Source organism: Equus asinus, chromosome 9 (assembly GCF_041296235.1).
Source record: "Equus asinus isolate D_3611 breed Donkey chromosome 9, EquAss-T2T_v2, whole genome shotgun sequence".
Classification (NCBI taxonomy): domain Eukaryota; kingdom Metazoa; phylum Chordata; class Mammalia; order Perissodactyla; family Equidae; genus Equus; species Equus asinus.
In genome coordinates, this window is record NC_091798.1 from 24,306,787 (window position 1) to 24,328,328 (window position 21,542).

Below are 21,542 nucleotides of genomic sequence, written 5' to 3' on the forward strand. Positions count from 1 at the left end.
AGAAACTGAGAGGGAAAGTCATGGGTCAGAATGTCCACAGAAACTTTACAGACAACAGGCAAGAGGAACAGAGGGATAAAGGCAAAGGATTCCCTGGGTGAGGCCTACAGACAAACCCAAGGTGCCTGTAATTGGATTTTATAGGCCAGGCGAAAAGTAAAAGCAGGGGCTGGCCCTGTGGTGTAGTGGTTAAATCTGGCACACTCTGCTTTGGTGGCCCAGGGTTCATGGGTTCAGGTCTCAGGTGTGGACCCACACTACTCATCAGCCATGCTGTAGTGACGACCCACATACAAAATAGAGGAAGACTGGCACAGATGTTAGCTCAGGGCTAATCTTCCTCAAGCAAAAAAAGAAGAAGATTGGCAACAGATGTGAGCTCAGAGCAAATCTTCCTCACCAAAAAAACAAACCAAAAAAAAAAGTGAAAGCAGATCTTGTTCCTATCAACCCCACCTGGGCGCATCCCAGGCCTCACTGAGGCCCCTTCTTACCAAGCTCTTGACGATCTTCAGCAGTTCTTCCATGACCACAGCGATGCCCTGGTAACCCAGGAGCCTGCAGATGGTCTTGAAATGAGGAGGCCCCACGAAGTTTCTGTAGGAGCTGTAGATGTGGCTGTAGGCAATGTTGAGAGGCTGGAAAACAGAGATTGTGGTAAAGTAAGAGACTGAGTACCAAATGGATGCTGGGGGGAGTCCTGGTGGGAGATATTTCTCTGACAGAAGGGATGGAAACCTGATGTCACCTGCACTCTCTTACTGGGGACCCCTGTGAATATGGTTGCAAGATGCTAGCCATGGAGAGAGGTGTGGTCAGTGACCACAGAATGGAGCAATGGTCGCCAGATGGAGCAGTGATTCTGTGGCACAAGAGGACAAAAGACCTCCAGGAGAATATCTTTTTTACAGAGATTCCTGCCACCCACCACTGTCACTCCACAAACCAGGACTTTCACAAATTGAGCCATGGGGTGGGGGTAAAACAGATGATTTTCTTTCTCTAGAGGCATTTTTGGTAGTAGGAACTGGCTGGAAGAACATGTGAAAACTCAGAAGCTGATTCAACATTGTCTTCTTTCTACTTTTAGATTTCTCCATCTATAACAGGGTGGGGTCTTGGGACCGAACAGGGCTGGGTGTCAGAAGACCTCTGCTGCGGGCATGGGAAATCACTTAGGTTTTCTGAGCCCCCATTTCTTCATCAATGAAATGAGCGGGATGGACTAAATCAGTGGTTTCATAACTTTCCAAGTAGTGGTCCAAAGGAAAGATGTCATGGAAACTAGTATGTGAAACAGACAAAAGCAGAGCTGTTCTGTGTGGGTGCTGGTTGGGGGCTCAGAGACCTGGCCACTGACTGGCGACCTCCATTGTCCCCGGGACCCCATGAGATACCTTCACTGAATTAGCAGAACCTCTTTAAGATCTCTTTCTGTCTGAGAACATATAACCAAAATATAGAGCCCTAAATTGGTCTCATCTGGTTGATGAGACTATAAAATTATCATTGACTTTGTCTTTGAAATGCTGCCACTTATGGAGCACCTCGTGCCAGGCTTTGTGAAGCCCTCCCTGTGTATTCTCATTTAATCCACACAACAAACATACAGACACAGACAATTCTTAGCCCCGTTTCACAGATGAGGAAACTGAGGGTCAAGGTGGTAAGTGGCTTGCTCAGGGTCACACAGTTCATAGGTAACTGATCTGAACCCATGTAGGTCTGATTCCAACGCCTGTGTTTTTAACCTCTACCTAAAACGGCAGATTTTGGAAGGTAAATTCTTATCTGAAGAACTGGACAGAGTTTACATAAGGTTTCATTTCCAAACTTAGTTCTGAGTGTAGTTTTCCTACCTGGAATTGGAAAAATCTTGTAAAACGGAACATGCAAATATGGGAAGACCACATCTGATCTTGCATTAGCTGAAATTCTCTACTTGTTGGCTAACTAGAAATTCTACATGAATTGAATAGGAACTGTAATGATGATTTCCAAGGACTGAAGGCTTCTCAACTACCTTTGGAGCCATCGAGGGAAGATTAAATTATGTTCAGATCAGGTTTTGCGTTAAGTATGTTCTACCAAATACAAATGATTCTAAACTTTACAAAACAAGCATCACCATTATAGTCCCCTCTAGTAACAAGGATCCATGAAGAACACAAGTAGAGTCCTCACTAATAACACGGATTCGTGAGGAATCAGAACACCCACCCCTCCAGCAGGTTGAATATAGCCGGTTTGGTAAGCTAATGCCTGCATACGGGAGGCCTGGAACGTGAGAAAGTGCAGCGTCCGCATGCAACGCTGATGGGCTGTCACAGTAGACTCTGCCTGAACCCGGGGGAGGGATATCTTAATGCAGTTACTAGAGAATTCTCAATGTTATGGGGGAGGAATTGTTTCTGTAAGGAGGGGAACATAACTCACTTAAAACCATGATGTTCACTGAAGTCAATGTTCACCAAATCCTGGAAGTACAGGAATGGTTGAGTTTGATTTAGCCAACCGTGGGGCCAGGCCACGCCACACAATCGACTGTGTGTGGAGCAAACCATTTTCATGTCTCTGTAACAGGCCACCCTGTCAAACAGGCTGGGACTAGGGTGAGGTGAGCGAGGTGACAAGAGCACAAAATGATAGGAGGCGTCACTCTCCTATAAGAGAGCATCTGAGTTCTGGCCCTGTAATCAAAGTCCTAATCTGTTTGCAGGGAGGAGTATACAGCAAACACCAAACAAGCGATAGCTTACCTCTGCTTGGGGAAGGAGACTGACTAGAAAGGGGCCCGGGAGGACTTTCTGGGTGACGGAAATGCCCTACATGTTGATTGGGCTGACTACACCGATGCATACATTTGCCAAAACTCAGGAAACTATATGGACACTTAGGATTTTGTATACGTTACAAACTGAATGGTTGTATCCCCCTAAATTCAAATGTTGAAATCCTAACCCCTACTGTGATGGCAGAAGGAGGTGGGACCTCTGGGAGGTAATTAAGTCATGAGGGTGGATTCCTCACGAATGAGATTAGCGTCCTTGTAAGAAGACAAATGAGAGATGGCTCCCTCCTTCTCTGCTCTCCATCATGTAGGATATAAGAAGCAGCCTACGTGCAAACCAGGAAGTGGGCCCTCACCAGACATGCGATCTGCTGACACCATGATCTCGGACTTCCCAGCTTCTAGGTGATAAAAACGTTGGTGAAGCCACCCAGTCTACAGTATTCCTGTTACAGCAGCCTGAACTGATTAAGACACTGTATTTTAGTGTATATGATTATAGCTCAATAAAAAAGTAAATTAAAAAAAACCCCACTGGGCTATATCATAACCTAATTTACTTCCCAACATTTGTTTACAAAGATTAAAAACAAAACCATGATTTGAACTTTCTCCCAAAGACGGCTGCAGCTCAAGCCTATACAGGCACGAGGGAATGGTGACCTGATGTGCTCACGGCCATGAGGGGCACTGACAAGGCTCATGAACTGCCAGGACTACCTTCTCATTCTTCTTCTCTCCTTTCAAATATCCTATAAAAGGAATTACTGAGCAGCAGGGAGCTTTCAAAAGGATATCCCTGAAGGGAACATAAAGCAATCAGCTTCTTTTTTTCCTGTCTGATTCTCTGGGTTTTTTTTTTTTTGGTGGGAAGATTGGCCCTGAGCTAACATCTGTGCTACTCTTCCTCTACTTTGTATGTGGAATGCTGCCGCAGCATGGCTTGATGAGCAGTGTGTAGGTCTGTGCGCAGGATCTGAACCCATGCCTGGGCTGCACTTAACCACTACACCACTGGGCTGGTCCCTGACTTTGCTGATTTCTTTTCTTGCTTTATCTGAGTCTACAGGACAGGCTCTGGGGTGGGTGGACCTAGGTTCAAATCCCAGGTCCATAAATTTACTAGCTAGATGATCTACAGCAAATTACTTAAACTCTCTAAGCCTTGGTTTTCCCGAAGTAAAGATAATAATACCAACTCCCATAGGGTTGTTGGAGGTTTAAATGAGACAACATATATAAAGCACTGGGCATGGTACCTGGCATCCTGGAAGCACTCACTGCAACGACAGCCATTAATATTACTTCGTTTGATGATTCGGTAAATAAAGACTAAGAAAACACAGCTTCCTGGTCAAATTTCTTCCAGTAGCTTGGGCTACAGTCATGAGTCTCTGAATGTGGAGAGGGGAGTACATACGTAGGGTACAATTTTATCCCACATGGGGATGTGACCAAGGTCACAGCTGGGACCAGGAGATGGCATGTACCCAAAATGCAGATTTTGCTCAATAGTGACAATATTATAACAATGAGGGCTGTCCAAGAACAGACTGTGCTGGGTAGAGGCCCTCACCACTGCAAGTGTCCGTGTGGAGACTGAGAAACACTGCACAGAGTTGAGAGAAAGGAACCCTGCCTGGGGCTCAGGGTTGGAAGAGATGCCCTTAACCTCCCTTCAGAAGCTCAAGCTGCAATGCCATCTGCCTGGATGCTCATCCTTCTTAGCAGTGTTCTTAACTCTCACTCCCACCCAAAGAGCTTCTAGTACCAAGATTCCCTTAGCACTTCCAAGCAAGCACAAATAAAAATGTATTCCAGTGGATGGAAACTGCTCAGCAGCCCTCCCCAGTTCTAGGTAGAGGAGGTGAATAATTTTGGAATTGTTTTACCATGCTTGTTAAGGGGGTTTCAAAAAATCCCCCTTACAGACCTGCTCAGTGCACACAGGGGCCCTCTTGTTGACGTCCCCTCATTGGTCTTGGATTCTGGTCTAGGCCAGAAGTTTAGGCCTTAGTTGATGGCCCAAGCTCAGGAAGGACCAGCATGAAATGAGCAGAATTCAAAATTGTCCTAAGTCAACAAACTCCCCTCACTCCCCTCCCACCCCCAAGATACACCACACCCATGCAAGAGGAAACGCACACGCATGCTGGAAAGAACACGCACATGCACCCCCGGAGGGCACCCATCTGACCTGCTGGCTCTGGAGGAGGCTGGGCCCTATTGAGAAAATGTGGGAATATGGGAGCCTGGGCATTTTCTGAGGTTTGGCAAAGAAAAACAGGAAGGCAACAGGACTTGAGACACTGGAAACTTGCTACAAATCTCTTACACTGAACCAGTCCTACTAACTGAGTCAGGTTACAACTCTGGGCCTGCCTTTAGAAACTAATTATGCATCTTTTTTACGATGGCTCACTTAAAATCAAGCTTGTTTCAATCTACACTGCATAAAGCAGATAACTTTATGAGAGCTGAAGAAATAAACAATCTTGATTCAGGAATTAGAGCCATATTAACGTGAGACACAGATGTGCATTTTTTTAGAAAAAGGCAAAACTATTTTAAGGAGAGAACAAATAGAGTGAGTTTGATCTTGCAGATCCTGGGCACTGTATCTGTATATAGACTTTAAAAAAAATTGTGGTGAAATATCTGTAGCATAAAAGCTACGATTTTAACCACTTTTAAGTGTTGTACATGGACTTTTAGTCAGAAGGCCTCCATCTCTCACCAGATGGTAAACAAGGCCAGCCACGTCAAACAATGCGGCCTATTTATTTAGCAAACGGAATTTGCAAGCAATTTGCATCTCTGCTTTCTGGAATCACAATTGCTGTTTTCACAGATCCCAAGGGGAATTAAAACTGTTTATAATTTCCTGTTTTAGTCACAATTTCTCTAATGTTCTTTGAGCAATTTGAACACCATCAGCACATAAACACAGCTCCCTAATTCAGGTTGGAGAGCTGCGGGCCAACTCTCTGAAACCACTGCAGGTAAATAAAGACTCGGGTAAATGAATAAAACAGCAAGACCGTCCTTGTTGGGAAAGATCACAGGGTATGATGGGTTAAAGCACTGATAACTCCTGAGCGACAGGTTCAAATCCATCGCTAGGGTGTGGGTAAAACCGCTCATGTGTCTGTCTGTCCCTTACTGACATCTGCTGATCTAGAGGGCTGGGTCTCCAATATGTGGGTTTCCTTCTTGGCCTGCTCAGCTCAGAGGCTGAAAGATCCAAGGGAGTTGCTGTAGAGACCTCAAGAAATGATGCTTTTCTCTTTCTTGTCTCACTAACAAAGTCCTTTGGAGAAGGCAAGACGGAGAACAGGAACCGAGCCTTCCTTGTTCAGAGACACCACATCAACCCTATAATACTTAGAGATGCCCAAATTTTTGGAGGAAACCAATGCTATCACTTTGTAAATAATCTGTACCATATGATGATATGTAAGTGTATAATGTTTCTCTGTTTATGAATGTTTTTACATAATTCCTTCATAACTGCCCAGGTATATTTGTTCTCTGTGGCTATTACAAATTTCCACAAACCTGGTGGCTTAAAACAACAGAAATTTATTCTTGCATAGTTCTGGAAGCCATAATCCAAAGTCAGTATCACTGGGCCAAAATTAAGGCATCAGCAGGGCCACACTCCCTCCAGATGCTCTAGGGGACAACCCATCCCTTGCCTCTTCCAGCTCCTGGTGGCTGCCAGCATTCCTGGACTTGTGGCTGCATCACTCCAATCTTCAGATCTCTCTGCTGAGATCTGGCCTTCTCCTCTGTATGCATGTCACCTCCCTCTGCCTCCCTCTCATCAGGACACTTGTGATGGCATTTAGGACCCATCCTGATAATCCAGGATAATCTGCCCATCTCAAGATCCTTTACCTAATCACATTTGCAAAGCCCTTTTTCCAAATAAGGTAATATTTGCAGGTTCCAGGATTAGGACCTGCTATCTTGGGGGCCGTTATCAGCCTACTAGACCAGGGAAGGCAGGCACAGTGATCCCCATTTAGCAGAGGAGGAATCGAAAGCCCAAATGAAGTGAGAGACTTGCCTGAAATACAGGATGATATTCTGCCTTATGTACACACTGCCAAATGACCGAAATTCTTCTAGACTGGTGGGTAAGTAATGTTGTGTAGCCTGGGAGTGGGACCACGCAGACATGAAGGGGGTGGGGGGTGGCACTGCTAGTGATGTCCTCAGTGCTGAGACAGACTCCCTTGGTCAGGCTACGTGGGAAGTGCTGGCACCCAGGAATGGCCCCAGCTGTGACGTACCCAGCTTGCTGCAGCAAAGCACTGGGTCCTCGGTCCCATGGACCATGACCTAATGGGGAAGGCACTGCCAGAGTAGGATAAATTTCTAAGGTCAAATCCTGACTCACAGGGGCATCACTTAGCAAGTGATGACCACACCAAACACAAGATCACACCAACAATTTCCAAAGACCGAAACATTAATGGGAAATTATTAGCATAATTTAAGGGATGATTTGTGCCACAATCTCTATCACTCAGAAGGCAGTTTTATGATAGACTCTATATAATTTATTTAGACAATATTTTTAAAGTTTTGACTCATATGCAAATTTTGAATCCTGAAGCAGTTGCTAAAGGTTTTTTAGATTCAATGTCACCCCTAACCCTGAGTGACAGAGCTCTTAGGCAGGGGTACTTGGACTCCAGACTCCAGAGGAGGAAACACTTGCTGGCCATATTTTTCCAAACGTATTTGATGTTTTCTCTGCCGGCTACATTCAGGTGGCTGGATGCTCTCTCTGAGGTCTTTAAGTTCCTTGACTGTTCCCATCATTCTAGAATCCACTAAACAGCAAAGTCCTGTCTCTACCTCTCCGGAGAAGGTAACACAAGGCAAAGAGCTCTCGTTGACCATTGTTGACTGCAGAACAGCACGAGCAGAGCAGCAGCGCATCCGAGAGGCCAGCTGGGAGCTCGGGCTCTGGACCAACAGACCTCGGCTTTGAGCCCTGCTCTGCCACAACCTCGCTCTGTGCTCACGGTCAAGTTAATGAACCCCTCCGAGCCTCGGTTTCTCCCTTTGTACAATGGTGATAAGAGGGCCTACCTCAAAGAGTTCCCCATGGGTAAAACGAGAAAACATATGTAAAATGCACCAAAAAGTTCTTAGTGGTTATTTCTGAGCTGTACAAGTTTTACTGTCATCTTTGAACTTTTCTATATTCCTTAATTTATGTACAATAAGCATATATTTTTTTTTAAAAAATAAAGCTGTTTTAAGAATAAAAATAAAGGGAAGAAAGTACCATCCAGGGTGCCAACCTTGCCCATTACAGCCTCTGGATGAAGCTACAACCAACTCAGGAAATGGCTCTGAGCCACTGACCTTCTGTTCTTAGTAATAACAGCTGCTTCTCCTAAGCCCAGCACTGCACAGAGATGGGCTCATCTCTCTGCTGCAACAACGCTGTAAGGCAGGTATTATTGATATTCCCATTTTACAGAAGAGTTAATCAAGGCACAGAAAAGTCAGGGAATTTGTCCAAGGCCACACAGGCAGGATGTGAACCCAGTCTGGGGGTATCAGGACCTGCACTCTGAACCACTACCTTCCTCTGGGTGCCCTGACATCATTCCTTCACTGCCACCTGCAGGAAGGACTCAGGGACCCCGCTCTTGGCTGATGTCCTCTGGCAGTAATTTATCACTGGTGTAAACCAACCAGGCACCTCCTGGCCCGACAGCTGAAGAGGCTACAACTTGGATCCCAAGAAGGGTTCTTCCTGATTGAGGACAAAGAGTGGGCTGGGCTGGGGTGCCATCTCCTGAGCAAGTGTCCCCAGGGGATCTGTCTCATTCACCAAGGGCTGCACTGGCTCCTCTGGGTGCTGCTGGTGAATGGTGACAGCCCAGAGGAGCAGGACAAGCCCTGGACTCGGAGTCAGGGACTCGGTTTCCACTCCTGACTCTGCCACTAATCAGGTGCGCAGCCTGAGGAACGCCATCCCTTCTCCTGGAATCTGTGAGACAAGAGAAGTTCTAGGCCTCGTGTTCTCTGAGCGTCTCGACTTCTCAAATAAAAAGCTCAGTGTCAAAATGGCATCCAGGAGGATTAAAAATAAATTCCCACTTTCGGTGGCAAAGGCTTCAGTTCTGTCTCGTCACTCCACAGGCCCCTAACTCTGGTATTTTTATTCCCCTCAAAATAACCTTTTCAAAAGGCACCTGCAAACTGCTGCCCTGGCCTTTCTGTGGGGAGGACGCTTTTACGCTCTGCAGGGAGTCATCATCAGCACGCATTCCAGCAGATCACAGACAGGCCCCTGGAAAGGCCAAACGCCGCAGGAAAGCCACGGAACAAGTGTCTAATCGAGGACGACGGACATCCCGAGACTCCAAGGCGCACAGAGAGCCCTGGCCCGGGGAGGGTCTCTGGCTCACCAGGCAACGCCCCATAACTTTCTGATTATCACAGGGAGATTTTCCTAGGTTCACGTGGATACTCTGACCAAGAACCAAGAAGAAAAAGGCTGACTTTTTAAAACACATCATTTGTGTAAAATAATTCAGGTCTAAATCGATCCGACCGAGGGGCGCCGTAACAAATGACCACAAACTTGGTGGCTGAACTTTATTCTCTATTTCAGACACGCTCTGGAGTCTCCCCAACGGAACGGTGGCAACATGTTATTTTAAGGCTGAGGGGAACAGGAAGGGGTGGAATTTCAGAGGCAGATAAACCTTTATGGGAAATGGAAACAGGCGAGGAAGCAAAGTCAGGATTCTTGAAAGAAAAGGAACTTTGGGGATCATCCAACCCAGGAACAGTAAACAGTTTCCATTTCTGGTGTCAACTCCAACTGATTGAGTGGTTAAGCAGCTTCTTGGGATGCCTGTGTTGAGAAGGACTCTGAGGCTGTGTTTCTGAGCCCAGCTGGAAGGACTGCTGTATTAGTTTCCTAGGGCTGCAGAACAAGTTACCACAAATGTGGTGGCTTAAAACAAGAGACATTTATCTCACAGTTGTGGAGCCCAGAAGCCTGGAATCAAGCTGCTAGCAAGGCCACGGCCCCTCTGCAGGCTCTAGGGGAGCATCCTTCCTTGCATCCTCCAGCTCCTGGTGGCTCCTGGCATTCCTTGGCTTATGGCAGCAGCACTCTAGTCTCTTTCTTTGTCTTCACATGGCTTCTTCCCTTTGTATCCCTCTGTGTGCAAATCTCCCTCTCCTTCCTCTTATAAGGACACCAGTCACTGGATTTAGGGCTTCTCCTAAATCCAGGATGATATCATTTCGAGATCCTTAACTAATTAAATCCAAAAAGAGTCTATTTCCAAATAAGGTCACATTCTGAGGTTCTGGGTGGACCTGAATTTTGGGGGGACACTCAAACCCCCACGGCACAAGTGCCATGATAGTTTAGCAAGCCTGACATGGGTTCAGGACTAGGCAGAAGTAGTATTCAAATTTTCTATCTGCCGTCCTGATCTCGCCCAAACCCACAGATTTAGAGATGATGGAATTGAGGTTCAGAAAATAAAGAGTCTTGACTAGTGCCACGGGAGACAAGAATAAAGAAAAAAGAGGACCTAAGGGTGGGTAGGAGGCAAGGCAGAATTTGAGGGGGGAGCGGGTAGGAGGGGATGAGGATGATATTACTGTTTTAGTTGTGGGATAACTGAGAAGGGCATCTTTGCATTTGAAACCATTGTCCAAAGAGGGTCTAGAGGGGGCAAAAAGAAAAAGATAACTAGCCAATTAGAGAGAAAATTTAGGAGCCTTGGAAGAATTAGCACCATTCTGAGGATGAGTTTGCAGGAGACTGTTTGCCTTTTTTCAGCCAAAGGGATGAGAGCTCCTCTCACTGGGCAAAAGCCTTTCCAGACTGGTCCCTGACAGCATCGTGCGTACAGATGCATGCTGGTTGCCATGGTGAATGATGCTGATCTGAAGAAATGAATAATGTGAGCGTTGGGGGCGACAGTGGGATTACTCAGACAGTGGCGAGAGAGACACCAAGGAGAGCCCAGAGCACAGGAGGGGAGAAGGCACCATTCTGACAGCTTTGGTCCACTCTGCCTCTGAGAGCTGCGCTCTACCCAGATCCATCATTAACCAGATCCACTACAAGCATCAGGTAAGGGACACAAATGGCTCTTCTTGGAAATGGAAATGGCTTTTCCTTTCACACTCTGCTTGGAGGAGGGCCAGGCAATGGTAATATGAATAGCTAAAAACTGGGGAAATTTAGAAACAGAAGCAGAGGAAGAAAAATAAGGGAAACTGACTTGGTCCTAAAAGCTGAGGATGCTGCTAGCATCTTCACAGAAAGCTCTTAAAAATGTCTGCTGTAGGGAACTCAGTGTGCAAAGACAGCCAGTGGCAGATACGAGGCAAATAGGAGAACTGATTCATGACAAGAAATGGGATTCCTGATCACTCCGGATGGAAGGGGTTTACAAAGGCCGTTGCTTCTGTATCATAAGTAAATGAATTAAGATCTTTTTTCATTGTAGTCAGAAGCATATTTATAGGGATGTGTGGGGTGCTGGGGTGGAGCGGAGGGAGTGTATGAGAAGGGGCACAAATACTCTGTCTCCTTTGCAATGACCTTGCCTGGAGGGATCTGAGCACATCTGTCTCGTCCCTTTCATTACCTATTTCTCTGGGAAGAAATTTCCAGCCAAACAGAAAGGAACTATTCCCCTTCCTGAGCATCTCAGTTCACTGTCATCCTTAGAGAAGAAAAACAAGGATCGGAAAATCACTCAGTGCTGTGCGTCTTTCTGCAGCTCCACTACTCTAGGAATACGCGCACGAAAACAGAAGGTTGGAGGGAGGCAGGAAGGAGAGAGAACAGCTCATAAGAGAAATCAGTTTGGCGTAATATCCAATTCAGGTTAAAGTCGGATCGACTGTTTTTTTACTATGTCACCACAATCTAAAATAAAACGTGTATTTCGTGTGAGAGAGGAGGGGCAGAGAACAGAGCTGCGTGAGACCTGTACATGAGCAGGCACAGGTTGAATACGGCTGTGCCTGAATTTTAGCTCAGGGGAAATTCAGTGGAGGGGAACTGTATCTCTCAAAGGGAATTAAAGAGAAACTAAGAAGCTTAAAGATGGTGCTCTCTTACCAAAGCGAGAGGGCTGGCCATCTGAAGAGGGCTCATTTGATTTGTCTGGAAAAACAGCAAGTGGGTCTTAGCACCAGCACCTCGTTTTGCGATAACATTGTATTGCTAAACCCAGCAGCCCTGCATGTGGAAATCTGGCGGTAAAGTAGCTTTGAGTCTTGTACTTATTAACTGAGTGACCTCAGATTGCTCATCTGTAAAAGGGGGATCTAGCTCGGAGGGTGCAATGAAAAATAAATGAAATTTATTATTGTATGCCAAGCAACTAGCATTACCTGTGACGCAGCAACTGCTAGCTAACTGTTGGAGGTTATCACCATTATTAACGCTCACAGTACAGTAGTACTAAATAGCAGTTATGCTTGTATCGGGAGCTGATTATCTTGACCTAGGAAACTAATTTCCTGGGTTCCTCTGGTTTTGAAGAAACAAACTATGAGCAGAGGCTTTGGGGAGAAATCAGTTACCAATGAGTGACAAAGCAAATTTCCTCCTGCCATGAGCAACAGAACTGAGAGGCTAAAAAAGCAGTGGGCAGAATGTTCTAGATGACTGACCTCACAGCACTTGGAGAAGCCAGAGGTCCAGAAAGGAAATTTTAGGTGAAACAATTGCCTGACTTGGAGGTCACAGACCTGTGGTAACTAACATGGGGACTCTGAGTTTGTACTGATTTCTCCTTTTATTGCCTTTCTTCTTCTCTTTTTCCAGGGCTGGGAACAATGTTGTATTTAAAGGATCTGAGCCAGGGCAGCATGAGGCTAGGGGATGTGGGTGCATCTTTTTCAGCCTGAAGGTCTCCAGCTTTGGTATGAGACAACCCTGATTTGAACTTTTGTTCTGCCATTTCTTAGCTATGCCTAGCTAAGTAATGTCACCTCTTGACTCCCATTTCTTTGTAAAATGGGGCAATATCAGTGCTCATCTTGAATGCTCAATAAATGGCGGCTATGATTATCATAAATAAGTACTTAAATAAGGGGATAAGTTACTCTTCACTTTGATTCTGATTTCAGAATCAGGATGAACATCGAGGTTGGGAACGTTTCTTATACGGGAGCCATCATTTCCTGGTCGTCCTCGGAGCCCTGCCTGGAGGACTATTACCATATTATGTATAGGCCCAATTGGAACAGCATCTTCTCTGGCTATCTTCGCTACAGCTTCCACCACGAGGAGAAGGTGCCTCGATCTATCAGCTCCGTGGTGCTGGAACACCTCGCCCCTTCCACTCTCTACTTCCTGTGCATCAGCTGTAAGAAGGCTGCATTCCCCTACAGGCACTACTGCACCATGTTCCACACCCTGGATAAGAGTCCACTGGCTGCTGGAAGCTCCCTGGTGGACCCCCAAATCTCCCTTTGGGTCTTGATGGCCATTCTGCTGGCCTGCTTCACAGCCGTCTTAGCCTTCATCTGCCTCCAGTTCTGGTGCATCCGTTGCCATGAGCCTCGATGGTCTTACAGAGCTGGTCACATGGAGGAAGCCAATGGGTTGGTGAGATGGCCAGAAGAGGCCCCAGCTCTCGGTCAGAGGGAGGAAGACCTGCAGGGGCTCCCCCTGGTGGAAATGCCACGCAAGAACTCCGGAGCTGGAGCAGAACCGGAAGCCGAAGCTGACCAGGAAGCCCCGGATGTGGGTGCCTTACAGAGGGAGGGTGGTGACCAACCCGCCCTACTGCCTCATTTTGGGGAGTAAGAAGTGGAGAGGAGGCAGCCTGCATCATACAGCCTAAAGTCGCCCCCCCTCCCGCCACTGCCCCCCTAAGCAGTAGGTCTTCTGGCTACAGACTACTCATTCGTCTTCCCTCAATGTCAGTGTTCCAGTGAATCACCTGGGTTGGATGACTGCTCTATCACAAAGCTTCTCAAGCTGGAAAACATACACCCCCATGTGCTGAGGGAGTAATGTGGCACCTCTTAGGCAAGTCCATTTTAGGGGGAGCCAGTTAGGAATTAAAAACATTATCTTAATACTAAAACAAACATGAATATATCATGATGTAGAAAGTGAGATGTGCATGGCTTAAATAAAACACCATACTTCAAGGAAATTTGTGAGTTGAAGAACGGGCTCTTTGAGTTATGCTTTCAGTCATACTGGGGGGAGTTATTCTAGAAAGCTGTGAGGAGACTTGTTCGTGAGTGTTTTCCAACTTTCAGGCCATCACGTACCACCTTGTACCCCACCCTCATTTTTTTTTAAACCATAGACTATCTTTACTATTACGAACAATAGTTCTTTAAATTGACTTATTTTTAAAACTTCAAACTTTATTTTAAGAGATAGCCCTGTATTACTCTAAAAGTGAAAAACTAGCAGCCCCCTGCTATAAATAGAAGGGAAGAGACCTAAGAATAAATATAATGAAAACATAATATTAAATTTGACAGATGCTATTGCCTACTAAAGACTGAGCTTAAAGCCTGCTCTTTTATCTTCGATTAAAAGGGAGATTAGATTAGCAAACATTGGAAAGGTAGTAAGGAAACATTAGCACCAGCTTAAGTCTTTCTCCTGTGAGAAAGTCCATGAACTATCTAAAATGCTATCTGTAAGAGTCCCTTGATTTGAGAAAGTTGCTTTGACCAGATTGGTTGTTCTGGAGAAGATACCCACACTCTCCTAGCATCAGTCCAAGACCCTCTGAGCTCCACCTTAGGCCAAGCGGTGGGAACTTGTCTTGCTTCATCACACTTCCAAATCTAGGGCTCCTCGACCTAGATGAGTACTTTGTCTACCAACGTTATATTTATCCGGCCAGTTCCTCTTCTAAGTCCCTCTGTGCTTACTTTTCGCAAATGGGGTAAAAGGTGGCCATTTTTATTCCATCACAAAGAAAAATGTTGGCTTTTTTTGTTGTTGTTGACAACAGTGGCATTCTTTAGTCGGCCTGTACCAACCCCCAGGGTAAGAAATGAATCTCCTACATATGTCATCGTGTTGGTGAGACTTTGTGAACCTTGCTCCCCTGTCCCCACCATGGGTGTGGAAATGGAACTTGAGGAGGGCAGGGATGATGTCTGTTTTAATCTCTGATGTATCCCTGGCATGTAGAGGACTAGAGTAGGTGCTTAATGCTTGTGAATGGCAAAGGATAGAAGAAGGCACCATTTGAGAGGTTTAGTTTGCGTCAAGATGTGTACATATCAGCAAAGCAGCAAAGAGATGGGAGAAGACCTGTCTCTTTGCTCTAGCTCCAGCCATCTGGGATTTCCTTCAAAGCTCCACCTCCTCAACCACTTCCTGTCTGCAAATCCCTTATATTTATGGAGCACAACATCCCAGAATCACAGGACAATACTGCAATCAATCAGCCGAGAAACAGGAGGAGATGGGACACCAAGACGAGAAGCCCCACACACCCATTTCCCTGCTCACCTCAGTGAAGTCCTCCCCAGACAGCCCCTGCCCAGCATCCAGCCCCACCAGGTCTGTGTTAACCCGCATCCTTGCCAATTGCGAACAAATAAAGATGAATATCCTCGAAGTCATTTCCGCCTGGGTCTCACTACTGCCTCTTTATCCCCACACCTTCCTGCTTTTCTGACTCACAAACAACTCTGCTATTTGCTTTTGCTCACTAGCCCTCTTAGAATTAGGACCCAGGCAAGACTACTCACCTTGGATCCATAGAGGTAATAAGGCTGGACGTTGGCGGGTTTATCTCTTTGTGGCTCTTGGGTAAAAGGAATGGCAGTTCGGACAAAACTAGTAGAAGAAAAGAGATGGGAGGGGAGTTAACCAGGTCCTAACATTATTCTTCACAGGACATGATATAGTGGGAGCCCTTCCTGACCAGGTGTGACCTCACTATTTCTTAGGTGGTTGCCTATAAAGGTAATAAAGTCCTCTGACATCCTCCTGTTCAACTACTGTTTCCCTTCCACAGATAGGAAACCTGTAGTCCAGATTCACAGGCTCGATGCTGGGCTTGTGGCTGCTCAGAAGGACAGCAGGCAAGAAAGCGAGAATGGGCTGGGCCTGAAAACGGGCTTCTCCAGAGCTCCGTCCCTCCACCCCCAGGTTGGTTTCTCAAAAGCAGGGTTCTGCAAACTCTTTCCGTAAAGGCCCAGATAGCAAATATTTTCAGCTTTGCAAGCCAGATGGTCTCTGTTACAATTACTCAGCTCTGCTGGTAGTGTGAAAGCACCCATAAACGGGAGTAAATGAATGAGCATGGCTGAGTTCCAATAAAACTTTATGAATTTCAAACAATTTCTGCTTGTCACCCAATTATAATTCTTTGGATTCTCCCCTATTTAAAACGTCAATACCATTCTTAGCTCATGGGCTGTACAAAAACATTTGCCAACTAGATGTGGTGCGTGGGCTGTAGTTTGCAGAATTCTGCTTGAGAGGATTAAAAGTCCCAAATCTTAAGAGAAGGAGAAGTCTGTCTTGCTGAGTGTGTGGATTTATGCACATTTGTAGATTCCTCCCAGACCCTTCCATTCATTCGATGCATAGTGGCCAGGAGCCAGGCCCTGAGGATCCTGAGAAGATGTGTAAATATACATTTTTGCACATCCTTATGTACTTGTTTTGTACGTGAATATGTCTCACCCCTTCCATCAGGTTTTGAACCTCTTTGGGGATAAGAGATTAGGTGTGGTCTCTATCTTGGTGGCTGGCCTGGCGCCATGTGCCCCTTGCAGGAGACACATTCCATTTTGCCACGCATGTGTGTGCTCTGCAAATGTATGCCTGTTTTGCACACATGCGTTCACATATGTGGACCTCCTCATAAAAGTACCATCTGATCATGTCGCTCCTCTTCCTCAAACTCTACCAAAGTTCATAAACGCTCCATCCTATGTGGCCTATGGACTCATGCATGGTCTAGTTCCTGCTTCCTCCTGTGTCCGGCCTTATCTTTCATGGCACCGTTCCCCATCCCAGCTCCACCCTCATCAGCCTCTCAGTTCCTTAGAAACTTTGCCTGGAAGATTCTTCTCCTGCCTTTTGCCTTATTTATGCCTATTCTTCCTTCGCATCCCAACTCTACCATTATATCCTCAGAGGAGGAAGCTTCCTTTGAGGTTTGCATCACTTCCTGGACGGGATCAAGTGGTGCCGTTCTCTCTCTCAGGTTGTGGGCTCTCCTCCATCTCCAGGTTGGCTGTTTATAGCAGTACATTTATCATACAATTGTTTGATCACCTGCACCCTCCTCTAGCCTGAAGGCTCCGAGAACCAGGAAGGAGTCTGCTTGTTCACTGTGGCATCCTTGCTTCCAACACAGAGCCTGTGCCCAGGAGGGGCTCCACAAGGTGCCTCTTGCAGGAGTAAACTGACAACCTGCACTGGGCCTAGTGTGGAGGGGGCAGCTGGCTGCTCCCTCGCCCCACCCCATCCCACTCCGCCCCAGCCCCCTTTGCACAGGGATTTCCTTACCGGTTGGTGGACCCATTGTAGCAGTAGTTAGGGAGGAAGTCGAAGTTCAGCTCCCAGAAGACGTGCAGGGTGATGCGTCCGTAGGGGGCAGACACATTGTGATTGGCTTCTCGGAACATGGCATCGAAGCTGTCCAGGGTCATGTGCTTACACAGCAGCCGGTGTGTGAGCCGGTTGATCTCCAGCAACCACTCCAGCTCCTGCCCGGAGAGAGAACCCGTGGCTACTGAGGATGTTCACACAGACCTTGCACTCATGCATCACTTTGTCTTACAGATTCCTCTCATGCAGGCAAGAGCCCCTCAGACAACCTCCTGACTGCTGACACGAGGACCAGGACCCTTGTGGTGGCATGTGACAACACTCCCTTCTTTTGAGGAGTGGAAGGAACTGCCAGCCTATGCTGAGGGAGGCTGCAAGCCTGTCCCGGGAAGGGGACCAGAGACCATGTGCGAATCCCCTGTCTATCCCCCTTTGGGTAGAAAGCACGCCTACTTGCTTTCCAGATTCCATATTGCTGAGGAAACAGCTGGTCCCTCAGTGTCTCCTGTAAAGTAAAAGAGAGTTGTGACTGGCTGCCACCAGAGGCCCTATCTCCGCCCTGCAGATGTAACCTTAAGAGCTACCAACTACTAAGTACTTGCTATTAGGTCAGACCACATGAAACTGCTGTTTTTTTAGGTCAAACACTATTGAATATTAGTAATTTCATATGGTTCAATCTAATATGTACGAAGGAGTATTCTAAGCACTTTATATGGATTAACTCATTTAATGCTCAAGAAAATCCCTATAAAGTCAGTATTACGACTGTCTTTATGCATACAGAAACCGAGGCTTTGAGAAGTTAAGTAACTTGGCTTCAAATCCAGGAAGTCGGGCTCCACAATCCACATTTTTCACCACTGTATACTACAGAAACTTAAAAAAGAGCTGGGAGCAGTACACCCCCTCCTTTGGAATCCTTCTGTGTCCCTCAGTCACAGTGGGTTGGTCACACGTGTTGGCAAAGGTGCGGCTGGAAGCCATGGACCATGGCCCTGTGTGAGCTGTGGGCCCTGAGCATTTGGAATCCCATCTTCATGCAAAGAACGGGAGCTGGGTGGTTATACCCGGACACAGCAGGTCACTGCACTGGGTGGGAAGGAAAAGGAGAGTGAAACCCTTTGGGCTTGCTTTAGAATCTTGTTGCACTGCTATCAAAAAGAATCAAAGGACAGTCTTGTGCAGAGAAGACATACCTCTACGTGACACTCTAGGACACTCCTACATGGTTTTGGTTAAGCTGTCTTTTGAGATGCCCCTGTTTCATAGAGGGAAAAACTGAAGCTTGGCAGGTTAAGTAACTTGCCCAAGGTCACACAGTGAATATAGAATAGGGCTTAGGATGCGAACCCCGGTCTTCTGATTCCAAATCACGTTTGGCCCCTGTGACACAGCAAGGGCAGTTTCCCAGAGCACGGCCAGGACATGAGATGGCCAGAGGGCCAGCTTTAACAGCTGGGGTATGGAGCTCAGCTGTCTACAGTCACAGGAGGCAGCCCCACACCAGGGATTCAACTTTATTCTCATCAGCCCCAAGGCCCCCCTAACCCTGGCTGGGGTCCAGTGTGTGGTCAGGAGGAGGCCCCAGACCATTCTTCTAATCTCGGAGCTTTGCCTCTCTGAAACTCAGATTCTATGGCTCTAAATTGGAGATAGAGAATTAGATCAAAGGTTGCACACTTAAATGGCTGCAGGGGCCAGAAAGGTCAGGTACAGAGATAAGCTGGGGCAGGCAGGAGACCTGGGGCTGGGCTGTCTGTGGCAAACTGGAGAGCCCCTGCCCAGACCAAGGCAGAGCTGGTACTTGACTGCATCTGAGGGTTGCCACTCGAAATGGGGCTTAGTGATGGCAGATCCTGCAATCTTCCAAAAGAAGGTCAAAATCTGGATTTCAATTCTGGAATGGCACACTGAGGTACCCTGTTACCAGGAAGATGAGTGTAGATGAGAAACCGAGGGATGGTTTATGTTCTAATATTCAGTGATTTTAACAGTCTCACAAACGCGTGCCAGTGTTCACAAGGAAGATGAAGGAGAGAGTCCTCAGCTCTGCAGATGCAGGGCTGCTAGAAAGGAAGGTCCATGTCTTGCACCTTGCAACAGCACAGGGGTTTCTGTTATGTTAATCCAAACTGTGCCTTTGCATCAGCATGTTCTTCTGGCCTTTAAATCAGGAGAGGGCCCTTGCCTACTGGCCACAGGGCTCAGTGATTCAGGGCACAGAAGGTTTAAACGGCCTCGGGAGTGTTCAGGTGCCTTCTGAGAGGATATCAGCTTTCGATAGTGAAGCCAGTTTACTGAGGGGCAACAAAGAAGCAGAACTGGGGAAACAAAACACCCCCATGGGCAAACTTCTGTGAAGTAGTGGAAAGAGCTATGCAATGGGAACCAGGAAACCGGATTGTCGGATTGTTAATCTGCTCTGAGACCCCAGGCAGGTGAGGAGAGCAGGCTGAGTCTCAAACTCAGGCACAGCAAGGGCTGGTAGGTCATACATATGAATGAAGTGCACCAGTGGGGCTTGCAGCAAACCGAAGACAGCACAGCCCAGCTGACAGGAACGACTAGTCATTTCTAGGCAATTGTTGCCATCTGGGAAGGCTGGTCTGCAGTTTTATTCGAATCCTTCCAAATGTTAAATGTTGGCTCAAAGTTTCAAATATGCTCTGCAGCCTAAACAAAACACAGCCTGCAGGCTGCCGGCTCTTGTCAGCATCAGCTCTCCTGGAGACTATCTGCTCAGCTGTGCAGGATGAGGGTGACTGATGGAAGAAATGTCCGTAAACCTTCAGCTCGGCCTCAAGCCACCTTCCCATCTCAGATAAGAGTTTCTAAGGTGGAGGGAAGGGCTGAGGGGAGCACATTCTGCGGTTTGTTTCTCAGAAGAGGGGAGCCTCCTGACCCCACCGGAGAGCGCGTCCCTGGGGGCCCCTCTTCATGGGCTTCAGGGGAAGCGGCTACTCTCCCGGGGGCTGTTGCCCTCACCTGATAAACATGCGCTTTTGTGCTTGTTTTGATTTTGTTCCCAGCCAGAAGAACATTCAGTGCCTTTCAAGGGGTGGGAACAGGCCACGGACACACAGACACTCCCCAAACCAGTGTTTCCATAAGAGATGTTCATTTATTACTGGAAGACCAGAAGACACAGATGAAAACAAAAATCCCACCACTTGGAGATAATCACTGCTAACATTTTGGCATAAACAAAGAAACATCTACGTCTTAAAATAGGTCTCCCAGAATGTGTGCTACGTTATAGTCTCTTAAAGGAAGTGACCTAGGACTGAGGTGGGCAGTGGGTCAAGTCGTCTTACAAAACGCTGAAAATTTCCCGAGAACGTTTCATTGCAGCCCAAGATTTCTAGGTTCCTCTCACCTTTTTTTTCATAAGCTACTAAGTGCAAGGAACTATGCAAAGCTCTTTCGAGGCAGTCTCTCCTTTCATCCTTACAACAATGCTATGAGGTGGATTCTAATAGTTCCTCCACTGTGTAGATGGGGACACAGGTTTGTAGATGATAAGTAACTTGCCCAAGATCACCTAGCTAGTCAGCGGCAGGGACAGGACTGGGACCCCAGGTCTTTCTGACCCTAGAGGCCTAGTACTTAGTCCTCCCTTTTTTTTTTTTTAAACCACTTTGTACAAAAAAAAAAAATTATTTTGAAATAATTTGAAACGTACAGAAAAGTTGTGAAAACAGCAGAGTTCCTGCATATCCTTGACCTGGTTTCTCCAATGGTAACACGTTACATAACCATTGTATAATTATCAAAAGTGGGAAATTAACACTGGTACAATTCTATCAACTAAACGATAGACCGTGTTCAGAGGTCCCCAGTTTTTCCATGAAGGTCCATTTTTCTGTTCTAGGACTCAATCCAGAATCCCATGTTGCGATTAGTCGTCATGTTGCCTCAGTCTTTTCCAATCTCTAACCGTTTCCAGTCTGCCTTCGTCTTCTATGATCTGGATGCTTTTGAAAGTACCATTCACTTTTTTTTTTGAATGCCCATTCAATTTGGGGTTATCTGGTACTTTCTCCTGCTTAGATTGAGATGATACCTTTTGGCAAGAATACTACGGAAGAATACATACCAGGGGATGTGTGAATAAATCTTATTACTGGTGATATCAACCTTTGAGGCTTGGTTAAGATGGTGTCTGCCAGTTTCTCC

The 21,542-nt window shown here is 46.6% G+C and overlaps 2 protein-coding genes across 11 annotated transcripts in view; one reads left to right on the forward strand and one right to left on the reverse strand.

The window, feature by feature from the left end:
- The window catches only part of CYFIP2 (cytoplasmic FMR1 interacting protein 2), a 125,969-nt gene that overhangs the window by 37,592 nt on the left and 66,835 nt on the right, over positions 1 to 21,542 (reverse strand). For all 9 annotated transcript variants that reach the window (XM_070517153.1, XM_070517154.1, XM_070517151.1 and 6 more), the window contains 3 exons: positions 17,322 to 17,521; positions 15,548 to 15,635; positions 495 to 638 (listed from right to left, as the gene is read on the reverse strand). In XM_070517153.1, coding sequence (XP_070373254.1) covers positions 495 to 638; positions 15,548 to 15,635; positions 17,322 to 17,521 — 432 coding nt within the window. The remainder of the gene's footprint in view (positions 1 to 494; positions 639 to 15,547; positions 15,636 to 17,321; positions 17,522 to 21,542) is intronic.
- FNDC9 (fibronectin type III domain containing 9) lies at positions 10,629 to 15,417 on the forward strand. 2 transcript variants are annotated; one of them, XM_044777737.2, is made up of 3 exons: positions 10,696 to 10,925; positions 12,636 to 12,733; positions 12,941 to 15,411. In XM_044777737.2, exon 3 carries the CDS (start codon positions 12,948 to 12,950, stop codon positions 13,620 to 13,622), a length of 675 nt encoding a protein of 224 aa, XP_044633672.1. In that variant the 5' UTR covers positions 10,696 to 10,925; positions 12,636 to 12,733; positions 12,941 to 12,947; the 3' UTR covers positions 13,623 to 15,411. The 2 variants fall into 2 exon arrangements, with proteins under 2 accessions (XP_014698197.1, XP_044633672.1); XM_014842711.3 differs by lacking the exon at positions 12,636 to 12,733 and having other exon boundaries at positions 10,629 to 10,925; positions 12,941 to 15,417.

Coding starts and splice junctions, on each gene's coding strand:
- FNDC9 (XM_014842711.3), top strand. CDS start 12,948: ATGAACATCGAGGTTGGGAACGTTTCTTATACGGGAGCCATCATTTCC.